At 34.8% G+C, this 14,116-nt stretch overlaps 1 protein-coding gene across 3 annotated transcripts; it reads right to left on the bottom strand.

Annotated features, from left to right (window-relative positions):
* Positions 1 to 8,225: 8,225 nt before the first annotated feature.
* Positions 8,226 to 12,286, bottom strand: LOC149834840 (uncharacterized). 3 transcript variants are annotated; one of them, XR_016432572.1, is made up of 6 exons: positions 12,037 to 12,286; positions 11,701 to 11,806; positions 10,726 to 11,424; positions 9,736 to 9,931; positions 8,820 to 8,907; positions 8,226 to 8,506 (listed from the first exon to the last, which is right to left on the bottom strand). XR_016432572.1 is itself a non-coding variant. In XM_090010319.1 (5 exons), the coding sequence occupies exons 1-5, from the start codon at positions 12,111 to 12,113 to the stop codon at positions 8,463 to 8,465; spliced, it is 1,122 nt and encodes a 373-aa protein (XP_089866445.1). In that variant the 5' UTR covers positions 12,114 to 12,286; the 3' UTR covers positions 8,226 to 8,462. The 3 variants fall into 3 exon arrangements, 2 of the variants coding, with proteins under 2 accessions (XP_089866445.1, XP_089866446.1); XM_090010319.1 differs by lacking the exon at positions 8,820 to 8,907; XM_090010320.1 differs by lacking the exon at positions 8,226 to 8,506 and having other exon boundaries at positions 8,829 to 8,965.
* Between the last annotated feature and the right edge of the window lie 1,830 nt (positions 12,287 to 14,116).

Genomic DNA, 14,116 nt, shown 5'->3' with positions numbered 1-14,116 from the left:
AAAAACTGCTTAGAAAGTGCATATTTGCTTATTTTTCTTTGAAAATCAATTAGTTGATTGTCATACATATTTTTAGTACTTGCATGAAATATAAAGGTAGTTCTTCATGAAATTGTAAGTTATATTGCATGAGTTTATGGCTAATATTTTCTTATTCATCTACTTGTTGAATGTTGGATTTACTTTTATCATGCTTTACCTTCTTAAAATATCTAAATTTAGAACAATGACAAGTAGGGTTTGTGCTTAACTGAATTAGCCAAAAGTGACAAACTTAATAGCACTAATTTTTGCATTTGGAAGAGGAGGATCCCTCTTATTTTAACTTTAAAGTGCATCGAGAATGCCCTCACTACTGAAATGAGGGACCCTAGTGTTGAAGCTATCGAAGAGGTCAAATCGGTTTTCATAAAATATAAAAGGAGCAACATGTTGGCCAGAACCATTATGCTCACCTATATGGATGATGACCTTATTAGGGTATTCGAAGATTACCCTACAGTTAAGTCAATGTTTGATAACATTTCTAAGAAATATGATACTACTTTTGAAATACACATTTAATTACTATTAGAATAATATAATTCATGTCGGATGCAAGAAAATGATAATGTTGTTGATCATGTGAACAAAATACTTTTTATGGCAAAGGACCCTGTCGATAGTTGGGAATATAATCCATAACCGTATGCATCCACCATTTTGCATAGTCTTCATAGAAGATGGTACAAACTGCTCTTATACTGAATTTGAAAAATTTAACCCTAAAAGAACTTCCTACTCAACTGAAAATTGAGCAGGAACATATGCAACAAGATAGGAAAAGCGAATTACACTTTGTGAAAGATGCTCTAAATCGCAGTCATAACCCTTCTAGACATCCACACTTAAAGGAAAAAAAATTAAAGATAATGGCAAATTTGATAAGAAGAAATGTTCAATATTCCACAAGTCGCAGGCAGCCGCTTCCAAGGTCAAGTGCTTCAAATGTGAAAAACTTCAAAAAAGATTGTTGGAGCCGAACAAACAATAACAATAAAGGCAGGAACAACAAAAATGGCTAGCAAAAAGAAAGGTGTGATATAATATGTGTAATATCGGAATAATCTTATGCAGACCAGGCTCTTTCTGGATGGTGGATAGACTTAAGGGCAACACGTCATATAGCAATGAGCAAGGAAGGAATGGCATTGTCGAGTATAAGCCTGGTGAACATCGAGTGTACATGGGCAATAACATGTACTCTGATGTTATGGGTATCGAGACTTATCATATTGAAACTTCAATAAATAATGTATTGTTGTCAAATGTCTTATTTGTCATGTCCATGCGATGTAATTTAGTATCTATCCCGGCCTTGGTTGCCAAAGGTTTTGAAGTTAGATTTCTCTCAGAAAAGGTTACTATGGAGAAACATGGTTGAGTCATGTTTGATGAGGTTTTTTATAAATATCATAAATTGTATAAAATTGATGATTCTGATATAAATAAAATTCTTTTAATTTTTGCTTATATTGATATTGTCTTTAATGTGGATGTAAATGTTTGGCATTAAAGACTTGGACACATTAACTTAAAGAAGATAAAGAAATTTATTGAATTAAGACTAATACCTGACTTCAATGAATCTTCATTTCAAAAATGTGAATTTTATATTTATGGAAAAATGACAAAAAAAACTGTCACATAATGTAATTAGAGCATTTGAATTATTGAAAATTATACACACTTATATTTGTGGTCCCTTCATGACTCAAACTCATATAAGAATATAATATTTTATATCTTTTATTAATGATCTTTCTAGATACAGTTATGCATAACTTATAACTCATAAGTATAAAAGCATTAGAAAATTGTAAAGAATATTGTCAAGAGGTTGAAAACCAATTTGACAGGAAAATTAAAGTTTTACGCTCTGATCGAGGAGGAGAATACACCTCAAATGAAATTTCTAAATATTGCAAGGCTAATGGGATCAGAAAAACTCTTGTCAAGAGGTTTTAACATTCATTTGATGCAAACTATAACTCTTGACACACCTCAAAAAATAGTATGGCTGAAAGATTTAATAGGACTCTCCTCGATATAGTTAGATGTATATTATTTAATGCTTCATTACCTAAAGTATTTTGAAGAGAAATAATACATACAACAACACATGTTTTAAATAGGATTTCTTGTAAAGCTATTGTCTCTACACCTTATGAATCATTGACAAGAAGAAAACATAATCTAAGTCACCTTCAAAGATAGGGTTCAGTAGCTCATATAAAGATTATAGAACGATTTAGAAATAAACTTGATACCAAATCTATAAGGTGTATCCTTATTGGATATCTCAAAGGATCTAAAAGCTATAGATTTTACGACCCAGATAATGGTTTAATCGAAAGTATAGATGTTATCTTCTTGAAAGATCAAAACATGGAAGAAATCATTTCTGAAATAAGAAGAAATGATCATCTTGATGTGTATTATGACTCTGATGACACATCAAAACATTTAAGTAATGACGAAATCCTTGCAAACTCTTCATCTTCTTCTAATCAGTCTCAGGTTAGACACAAAAGGTATAGAGTTATTATGTCTTACTTAGATGACAACTATGTTTACCTGTCATTGGAGCTATGTTATACTTTAGATATAGATGACATGGAAGATAACCTGTCATATGATGAGGTAATAAACCCATGAGAGTCAATAGACTGGGTAAAAGCTATGGATAATAAAATTGAGTCCATTAAGAAAAACCAGGTCAGAGAATTAATTAATTTACTTGAGAAAAAAAAAGTCATTGGGTGTAAATAGATTTTAAAAAAGAAATTCAAGTCTGATAGTAGTATTGATACATTTAAAGCAAGATTAGTTGCTAAAGGCTTTTCTCAGAAAGAATGATTAGATTATGTTGACACAAATTCTCCAGTTGCAAAATTTGCCTTGATCATAATAATACTCACTATTATAGCTCACATCAATCTAGATTTGCATCAAATGAATGTTAGAACCGTTTTTCTTAATAATGAGCTTAAAGAAACCATATACATAAATCAACCTGAAGGATATATAATAAAAGACAAAGAAGATAAAGTATACTTGTTAAAAAAATCTTTATATGGACTTAGGCAATCACCACGTTAGTGGTAATTAAAATTTCATAAGGCAATTACGTCATTAGGGTTTATAGCAAATAATTTTAACCACTATGTTTATGCCTAGAGAAGTGGGTGTAAATTTGCAATTCTCTCACTATATGTGGATGACATTCTTTTGACTGAAAACAACAATGATATGATTGTCAAAACCAAGTCATGGTTAAATTCTCAGTTCGAAATGAAAGACATGGAAGAAGCATCCTATGTTCTTGAAATTAAAATCACTTGAGATAGAAACTCAAAGCTTTTAAGCTTGAGTCAAGAAAGGTATATAAATCCTATACTCAGAAAATTTAAAATGAGTGATATCAAATATGTTAGAACACCTATGGTAAAAGGTGTCAAACTGAGTAAGAATGATAATCCTAGTGATTGGCAAGAGAGGCTGAATGACCCTTATGCACAAGCTGTTGGAAGCTTGAAGTATGTTATGCTTTGCACAAGGCTTGGTATCAGCTGTGTTGTTGGCCTCGTTAGTCGCTACCAAAGTAATCCTGATTGGCCTAACTAGCAAGCAGTAAAAGAGAATACTTTGATATTTAAAATAGACCTATAAACTTAAAATTATATTTTCAAGCTGATTCTTTAGAATTAATTGGATACTCTGATGCTAACTTTGCAGGTAGCAGAGATTATAATAAATTCACTTCTGAATATGTTTTCTGTTTTAGAGGAGGAGCAGATTCCTGATCTTATAGTTTTCTGATCTTATAAGAAACAAGGTTGCATAGCTCAACATACTAAAAAAGCTTAATATATTGCATGCAATACAGTTGCTACATTTTTTGTTTAGATAAGTTGTTGCATTAATGAATTGAAGTAGGCTATAACCAACGGGCCAATCCAAATTTATTGTGATAATCAGACTATCATCTCTCTTATCAAGAATGGAGCGAATAATTCTAAAAGTAAGCATATAATGATAAAATATTATTATATTCATGATATGATTGAAAAGAATAAAATCAAGGTCAGCTAATTACCTACGTCTAATATGATTGTTGATCCTTTAACAAAGGGCACATCAAAGAAAATGCTCTCGAAACATGTATCCTTTATGGGATTAAGATATGTCTAATAAGGACATTGCTAAATGATAAACTAAAGAATATAATTCATTACAGGAATGTAGGAATGTTGATGCAAGTGAAATACACCAATAGTAAAAGGTAAAATCCTACATCATGATCAGCTTCACGTGGCCAAGTGGGAAATGTTGGTTATACATGACCTCTGTAGCCATGTTTCACGAGTCTCACGTGTTGAGGAGAGAGGTAGGCTCACTCTCTCTCCAACGTGTGAAACCGCCCAACATAGGGCCTGCGTGCTTCATTTTGGATAAGCTCGGATCTGTGGAACGGTTGCCCACTTTATGCTAGGTTATTGGCTACACAAGAGGGTATAAATCCCCAGCAATGTTATCTCCTTTATTTAAAGGGAAACAAAGTTTACTCATATGGGGAACAAAACAATTGAGAGCAAAACCCCTCTTAAAAAAGGTTGTATACATCATCTCAGTCTTGCTCCATTAGTCTGTTCCCTGTGATCCCTCAAGCCATGTAACGTATATGATCAAGAAAATTATCATTCAAAAACTTATATTTCTCATTCATTTTATGCATTTTAAACACGCCATATTGCCATAATATCGTGATATTTCTGTTGAAAGGAGAGCAACATGTTTATTGGCATCTTTGAGGAAACATCTATTTTATCCTTTGCACATTTGAAGTTCCTTTTATACTATATATTTTTAACCATTTTATTCATTGCCATGAAAAAAAGGTCCAAAACTATCATATGTTCATGAAAAAAGAAGAGAAATGAAATGAAAGCACATGACAGGCTATTATAATGTGAGTGATAGTGGTTAAGTGATCAGGCAGAGTACTTTACAAAGTACTCGGGCCACCAAAAACACAGGAAATCGAAAATGTGGGTAGTGATTTTCTCTGTAAAACGTAAACATGAAAAATCGCTACCTGTGTGTTAACAACTTTCTCTGTAAAACAACAACACAGAAAACCTTTACGTGCATAGTCATTTTGTGTTTTGTGTGGCCTAAGAAATACTCAGGCCCGGTCACTGGATCTGCTCTGGAGCGATAGGCTTCTTTTTGTGGCAAAATGTGCGTTGCCTTTGATATTTCCTTTTTTTGGTAACTAGAAAAAAAAAATCACCCCATTCACTTAAAAGCTTTAGGTCCTACTTCACAGGGAAGTAGGACCAGTTTTAGCCTGTAATAAATGACGTGCACTCATGGGTTTTGAACACGTGATGTCCCTTCAGCCCTTATGGGGTTGCATCACCTTAAAATTGCTGAAGCTTGGCACGATAAATTTTTCTTTTAAAGGCAAGCTAGGGTCAGGCCAACTCCTACTAACAACAGCCGCCCCATATGGCAGAGGGATTCGATCCTGAGCCTTCAGCCTGACCCAAGACCCCGGTTACCATGTGGGATACCACCTCGATGGTTTAGCTTGGTATGATAACAGGTAACATACATAAAATGCGAAAACACTAACATGCCCTTTGTCTAAAAAAGCAAATCATGATGAGTCAGCAAAAACTCTCTTAAAAAGCCTCAGGAACTAAGCAAGTGGAATATAATAAGTTTTCACTTTTTCTCATATCTTATCAAGGGTCCACACATATGCCTTTTGAATAAAAGAAACATGATATATGTTTGTGTTTAATATTTGATGAATTTAACTTTATTAAAATAATTAAAATACCCTTAAAAGAATGGTATTTTTAAAAAAAATGTGTTGTTAAATTTTTGGGCATTATAGGTCTTTTAGACTTGGAGGAAGTGAAAAGCCAAATACTTTTTTCAAAAAAGACTGAATCTAATAATGTTTTTTTAACCTCAAAAAAAGTAACTATGTATTTTTTAAAAATACCATTATCCCAAAGGCATTTACTGTTAATTCCATCTAATGTTAAATATAATTAGTTTAATGTTAGACTAACCACACACATATATATATATATATAGGGAAAGGATACAGTCCAACCAAAGGAAGGTTAAAAATCTATAATGGATGAGTTTTTCATTGATCTAACTTTACATATTGGATTTTTATCATTCATTTAGTGAGATACATGTTTTGGATTATGAACTTTTTATGTTTAGATGTATTTTTGAAAGCGCTAAAATCAATGGCCGAACATACTTTGTATTGTAAAGTTTTAAATGCACCAGTGAGCTGTCAGTTTTTCGTGTTTTGAAAAATATGCCTATATGTCATAAAATCTTCACGTAAAGCATATTTTTTATTAAATAATTTATAAAAAATAAATATATAAGATCCTATTGATGAGAAGCTAAGTATTGAAAAAGGAGAACCTGTCTGTGCTGGTTATAGATTTTGTCTTTTGGTTGGATGGTCTCTCTTTCCTGTATATGTATATATATATATATATATATATATATATATATATATATATATATATATATATATATATATATATATATATATATATATATATATGTGTGTGTCAATGAAAACCCTTCCTTTCTTGTGTTTTTTTTTTAATTCTGACTAAATGTGTTCAGCATGATTGATTTACTATTTACTATAAATCAACACTTGGATCATGAATTTTGGAGAGAGAAAATGGTATTTTGAGTCTCAAAAATTTAGGAAAATTATATATCATTGATTTTGAAACTTATAAAAACCTATCAATGCATCATAATCAAATGTTTTAAGAACTGATTCCTATAAAAGACAAGCATATAGATCACATATGTACAGTCAAAACTTGAAAATATCAAAAATCTAATAAAGCATCTATTGAAGAGGTTTGGGAGGGTTTTTCATTAAAGAGGTTTTCATTTCTCAATATATAATTAGGTTACTCTACTCTTATGCATGAAAATCGATAAAAATAGAAAAAACTAAAAATTGCATAAAATAAAAAAAACAATAATTTTTATTCATCAACTCTCTTTCCATCAACTCTCTTTCTTTTTTCCTTCAACTCACTTTCCTTTTTCCTTGATCACCTTCTGACATTGTCACGAGATCGAAATCTTGTTATATCTAGGGAAATAAAAACCTCCTCATTGGAAAACCCTCCCTGGTGGATTTTTGGTATTTTTTTCAAAATTGTGTACAATTTTCATAAATTTTTTAAGCTCCAAATACCATTTTTTATATCCAAAATTCATGATCCAAGTGTCTATTTATAGTAAATCAATCATGTTGAACACATCTGTAGGGTCAGAATTTTGAAAAAAAACACCAAAAAAATTCAGGTTTGGGAGGGTTTCCATTTGGAAGGCTCTCTCTCTCTCTCTCTCTCTCTCTCTCTCTCTCTCTCTCTCTCTCTCTATATATATATATATATATATATATATATATATATATATATATATTGTCTACTAATGAGGATAAGGAACTAATGCATAAGGCGTAAATTTTAATCTCATTTCCTCCTTGAAAGATTTCATTACTCTTAATCGTGTGTTACGATTGAAGCAGCAAAACTTAATTGGATATTTAGCTCAACGATGCAAATAGAACTGAACCAAGGTTACTTTGCCGTTCCTTTTTTTATGGATATCTTCTTATCATCATCATCATCATCATTGACTGAATTTTGGGTTAGGCCAGCTTGTAGAAATGCTATAACCAAATCAAAATGATATTACCAAAGATGACCATCATGAGGGATACACCAATAACATTTTAACCATGCTCCAAGCAGACATGATATAAGCTGCTCCGATGGCATAATATATGCTGACCTCAACATCCATGGGTTTGTGCGGTTTTCAGTGGCTAACATTATAAAAAAAAAGGTAATCAAAACCACTCTCAATTTTTCAAAAGCAAAAGATGTGAATAACCACTATAGATTTGAAGGGCTATATACAAGCTGCTCTAAATTGCCAAGGGTGAAGCGATGGCAACGGCCATTAGACACCAGCAATCATCTCTTACTCTTTCCGACTTTCAAACAAATGAACCAGTTGTGATTAGAGTGCAGTCAACCATTAAAGAAGCCTCAATTGTATTAGAGAAATTGATAGGTTACCCCTCTTCAAGGTAGAGACAGGAATGGGTACTAAACATAATTTATCATTAGGTGCATAGCCTTGACCTATTTTTCATGCTAAGCATTTTACCATTTCAGCCTGCTTCCAGAATCATTGAATTACGCTACGGACTGATGAGTTAAAAAATAAAGAAAAACTGCAAAACTATTGTACACGTCAAGGCACATGTTATACACTGCTAGGTATACCTTGGCAAAATTTTAAGTTAATTGCTTAAGTCGGTGATAACCTCATTACCGTTAGATGTCCCAAACAAACATCATCACTCTCATTTCAAGCATACCTGCAAAATTAAACATAAAAATGCAAAAAAAAAAAGTTAATACGTGCCAACTTTCTCAATATCTTCTTCAATAGCACAATGTAAAGAATAATACCCAATATCTTCTTCAATAGCACAATGTAATACCCAAGTGCATCTCCATACTTAAAAAGAAGAAACTGTTGTGCATTTTTTTTTACTCATCAAAAAAGAAAAGAAAAGAAAAAAACATCCTCAGTAAAAACAAAACTTTTGTTGTGTGCATCTAACTGTCTAGTCCAAGAGAGACGCAATTAACAGTTGCATGAGTGATGTTCAGAAATAATACCCATACCAGTTGTCATGATGTGAAATCAGCATGAACAAAAGTTTTGAGCAATTGGGCTCCTTGTCCCTTCAAACAGCATGCACCATGAACAACACTGTAGAAACAGCCAATTGCTCAGTTACAATGCAACTTTGTGTAGCTACGTCTTGACTCTGACATAATTCAAAAGACTAGTCAATAAACACTGCTTGCAAGACATACATCCGGTCATGAGGGTAATAGGTAATGAAAGGCATTTATCAGCAAACAGAAAATTACAGGGTTAGTTTCCAAATTGTTGGCCTACTGGCCTGTGGTTCTAGGATTGCCTCACATCTTGCCAAGATATCTTGGTTGGATATCCAGGGTGAGATTGGCATGAAACATTTCATAGACCGGCCGCCGCCTTTTCTCCTACAATCTGCGGGCACCAAATAAATAATGTGCTTACAAAGGAGATGACAGCTCACAGCTGAGGTAGTTATGTTAAAGATATCCTGATGACACCTGCAGTTTTTTCTTTTGCAGTGCCATTTTTCATGACTCAGGGTTAGTCTTCCATCTTCCAGAAAATGAGCTTCAAAATTTTATTTTCCAAAGCATTTAAATACCGCATTAACAAGATTGTAGTGGTACATCCTACACTGGCATAGTATTTGGATTTCTCACTTCGCTGCTGGGTGAGTTTGAATCATCTTTTTCTCCATTTGCACATTTCCAGTCCACTAGACTTATCTTTTTCTTCTTTTTTTCATTCCCTTGCTTTTAGCAATTCCACAGCCACATTTTGTCATGCATACATATTCTTTTACTTTAAATCCATGAACAAAATAGTTTCACATGTATATTACATAAATGCTGTGTTGACAAGATGCATTGCTTAACACTTTAACTGTCCAACGAAAAAAATAGGAGTGAAGCCTGTCTTAATTCGTACACTTACCAATTAAGCAAACTGCCAGTATCAACCAAAATGCTACTTGAAATAGTCGACTGTATTGAATGTGATATTGAGATCTTTGAAGTTGCCTCTGAACTGCTCCAAACCAGCCATAAAGCTGTTTGTCATAAGAAACTTCAGACTCTATACTGCAAGAGTCAAGACAGCTGTTGCTTCTTTCATAACATGCATGCATAGCCTGCTTCAAATAGCAGTCCAAACAATGACGGTTTGTTAGGTCCACAAGTTTTTTGCAGATTCATAAATGACTGCCTAAGAAATAATTCAAGAATAAAGAAACAATAAATTGAGATAAATGCAAATCTAAGAAAAAGGAAGATGTGGTACAAATAAACTAAGAAACAACAAAAAGAATCACTTCAAGGAAAACATATGAATCTGTGCATCAGTGTATATGTGATCATTCAAAGAATTTGCATCTTCAATACAAAGCCTATCCATGTTGATGAATAAGAAAAAAGAAACCCACAATGTTCATGATATGAGAAATCTTTTGAGGATCGCCATCAGAAGATGAGCCTTACAGGTAATCTAAGCAGGATTGGATGTTAATTCAGAATATCATCTCAAAGCCTGATGACACTTTGTGAGATTGAAGTATGAGTTCAACGCAAACATCTCAACCAACAATAATATCAATATCTCTTCCCAAAGGTTTTCCTCAAATGAAGTTTACTTGCTTTTATTCTGAAGGCAGAGAAATGTTTAAAGCATGATAAAAATTGGGACTTCCACCAAAATTTTTTAAAATAAAGTTGACATTGTTCAACAATTCCACTCAGTTCTGTCGCTAAGACACTAAATCCCATTTTTGAACCATGCCTTAAGAAGGATTAATTAGTTTCTTCCTCTTCTGTAACAGCTCTTTTAACTAAGCTAGTGGATAACAACAAAGCAGCTTTCAAGGCAGATATTAAAAAAAAAAAAGAACATAAAGAAAATGAATAAATGCCAAACAATCCAAAAGCTTACCCTGTTCAATGGATGAGATCGACTGGCGAACCCCTTATCAGTTTGATGACGGTCTGCATGCTTGAAGCTATTTTTCGAGCACTTCAACTTGGACGAAGCCTCGATATTCTTGATAAAATCAGTTAGACTAAGAACCTTTGAAGGAGCATCCGTTAAAGGCCGTTGCACATCATCTTCATGATCAGCAATGGCAATCTTCCAATTCCCAAAATCTGCATTTGCACTTGCAGTTCTCCTATGCCCATTCACAATCCGCTCACCCTTAATACCATTAAGCTTCCTATCATCCTTTATACTATTATCAGTGACGTCATGCAAAGCCAAATCTAGGACAACCGCACAATTAGAACTGCTACATCCTTCATCCTTGATTGTTTGTAAAGACCCAGTTTTGTGTATCAGAGGCTCCTCCTCGGAAATCCCAGGTTTACCATCCATAACCTGAGTGCTCCCAACACACCGATTGCTGCTGCTCCCGTCTCCTGAGAGAAACAAAGCAAGCTCATCTCGTTCTCCTTTATCCAATTGCACCCAAGGAAGAGAAGCCTTGCCCTCCTCGAGGATCGACTCCTTCAAAGAGCCTTCAATCCTAGAAACCTGGCCCCGTATTGCTGCGATAAATTGCGTATGCCTAGTCACCGTATCTTTCATTTGTGAACCAGTCTCCCCAAATCCAACAGCCTTCTCGAATTCTTCCAACTACATTTATCCAACCACAAGCACAGAAACAAAAAATCACCCACATATCCAAACACAATTTCCTTCCACAGTTTTTCTGGAACAAATTGGAGAAATTTTTTTCTTGATATGATTATGTTATCCATGCATGGTGTTTGCAATTTCTCATATCAAGAGTTTGAATTTGACCCAACCATAACGAGAACATGGAAAAGAGAAGAAATAATCTCAAACCCAGATCTTGAATCGTAAAAAAGATTAACAAAAGGAAAGAAGGAGAAGAAGGGGAGAGCGGACCTGCCATTTGGTGGTGCCTAGTGCAGTTTGGAGCTCCCTCCGGAGCTCGTGGGAGCTCGAATCTTGCTGCCGATCCTGCACCCACGCCCTAAACGACGATTCCATCCTGAGAATCAAAAAGCCCAAAGAAGAAAAATCAGCCCCAGAAGGGATTTCCAAGGAGATGCGGATAACCAACCAAAGGAAACCCAAAAAAGAGGAGAAATACTAGAGAGAGAAAAGAAGAAGAAGAAGATTTCCAAACAAAACTGAGATAAAGAACCAAAGGTAATCGAGAAAAGATAAACAACCTGAAGAAAACCAAGAAAACGAGGAAAGTGGGGTTGCAACACCAACCTATCGGCGGAGTCCTGGACCTCCTCAGCAGCTGGGAAGAAGGGATCCTTCTCCCATCGATCGAAACTCGAAGCCATCGAAAATGATTAAATTAAAAAAAACAATAAATGATGCAGATGATAAATAATTATGAGAGAGAGATTATGAGAGCGGGTGCTTTCTTCTGTAAATTTCCTGAAATGGGGAGCCAACCTCCGTCCGACTATCTCGCTCTCCCAAGAACCCCACGTGGTTTCATCGATCACCTCTGTTTTCTCTTTCTCTGCATATGTCTAAACAGAGCCAAACCTGTTACTTTTTATATACAACGTTTTCTGGCCGTCCGATCAGATCTTTTTGTTCTCGGTTCTAAGCTCTAAGTGTACCATCCTTGTTATTTCCTCCCCTTTCTGCTCTTGTGGTCGTCCCTTGACTTTTAATTCATGTTTGGTTTTGATTGATTGAAAGTTGGTTCATGTTGGATCTTTTCTTTCAGTCAAACTCGGCAAACTCGGATTCTACCCTCTGTGCAACATTTTCTGGATCAGAGGGATTCATTCTCATATGTCAAACCAAACGGCTTGCGCGTCGAAACACAAAAGGCAACTTATTTCACCAGTTCGAGCTTTCCAGTTTAAATAATTTGTTTACGCGTTCAGGAAGTAAAATGCATTTTACTTAATATCGTTACAACTTGGCCGTTCAAGCTCAACTTCTGCAGGAATCTGGATGGTGGTGGATCAGTATCTTGCATAAAAACGGTTTCTTTAATATCGTTACAAGTTAGTTTAGGCTGTTGGGCTTTGATAGAAGCAATAGCTTCCTGAAGGCATGTCCATGTGTGGGTGCACACACACACAGATTTGTCTCGATTCAATTTTGGCTTAAAGGAATTGAGGTATACTGAACAGAAAATTGGGAAGTATTGCAGCAAAAGATTACAATCAACAACCTGTCGCCACTTGATAATCATTTTTCATTACAATGCATTATCCAAAACTCCCGTATTATTCATTCACCAATCGGTTCCATTCATCCATTATCTTCGTAACCCTTATTGGAATGTCATTGATGCTAGATGTTTTGATCAAATCGGACTTCATAGATGTGTGATCAACGTAGTTCATTTAGTGAAGATCCACATTTAAATCACTGAAATCAAACTTGTGTGCAGGACTTTTGGCAAATTAAAAATCAACGGTGGGCAAAACGCAAATTTTTGTGATTTAGAAAGTCATATCTTTTGGCAAAAAATACAATCCAAGGGTAGATTTCTTTTTTTTTAAAGGAAAGCTGGGGTTAGGCAGACCCCTACCAGTTATACTACTAAAACATTGGGTTTTGAACTTGTAACATCCCAACACAAGGTGACGTGCAGTAGCTGCTCCTACCAGATACTAAGCCCCCCCCCCCTTGGTCCAAGGGTAAATTCTTATTAAATCGAGCATGCTGAATCCATTTACATGGTCAGATTTGATCAAAACAACTTGAATCATAAGATTTAAGAGGGGTATGAAAATGAGGGATGACATAGGGGATGAGTGGAAGCCGAGATGACATCACTAGCTTAAGATTTAGAAAAAGGAGATTATAGAGTATAGACCACCCACGTACAACTATTTCTCAAAAATACACAAGTTTCTTTTTTCTTCTCTTTAAAGGCAAGCTGGGGTTAGTCAGGCCCCTACAAGTAATACAACTATACCATTGGGTTTTGAACCTGCAACGTCCCAACACAAGGTCCGTTGGTACAATACACAAGTTTCTAACAATGCAACTTGATCAATAAATCCAATCTCCTCAAGAATGCCCAATGTCTTCCAATAGATACGGTGACTCGATTAACTTGTAAAACACAAGAGTTTGATCTCACAAAGAAACCAGAGGCACTTTTCATTTTAAGCAGATGGAACTTAGAAGGCATTGGAGCATGTTGTGCATGCACACACATGCGCACCTGTTCACCATGCATTAGCATAGCCTGCGGGTTAACATGCAAGTGTATCTGCATCTGAGTGCAACCATCCACCAATGCAGATGATTTTCAGACTCCAGAAAAACCTCTCAGCTGGACATAAGTTGACTGCAAAATTCAGAACAC

Source organism: Nuphar pumila, chromosome 6 (assembly GCF_984573655.1).
Source record: "Nuphar pumila chromosome 6, dmNupPumi1.hap1.1, whole genome shotgun sequence".
Taxonomy (NCBI): domain Eukaryota; kingdom Viridiplantae; phylum Streptophyta; class Magnoliopsida; order Nymphaeales; family Nymphaeaceae; genus Nuphar; species Nuphar pumila.
The sequence above is the reverse complement of the archived record's forward strand: the minus strand, read 5'-3'. Positions and strand labels throughout refer to the sequence as shown.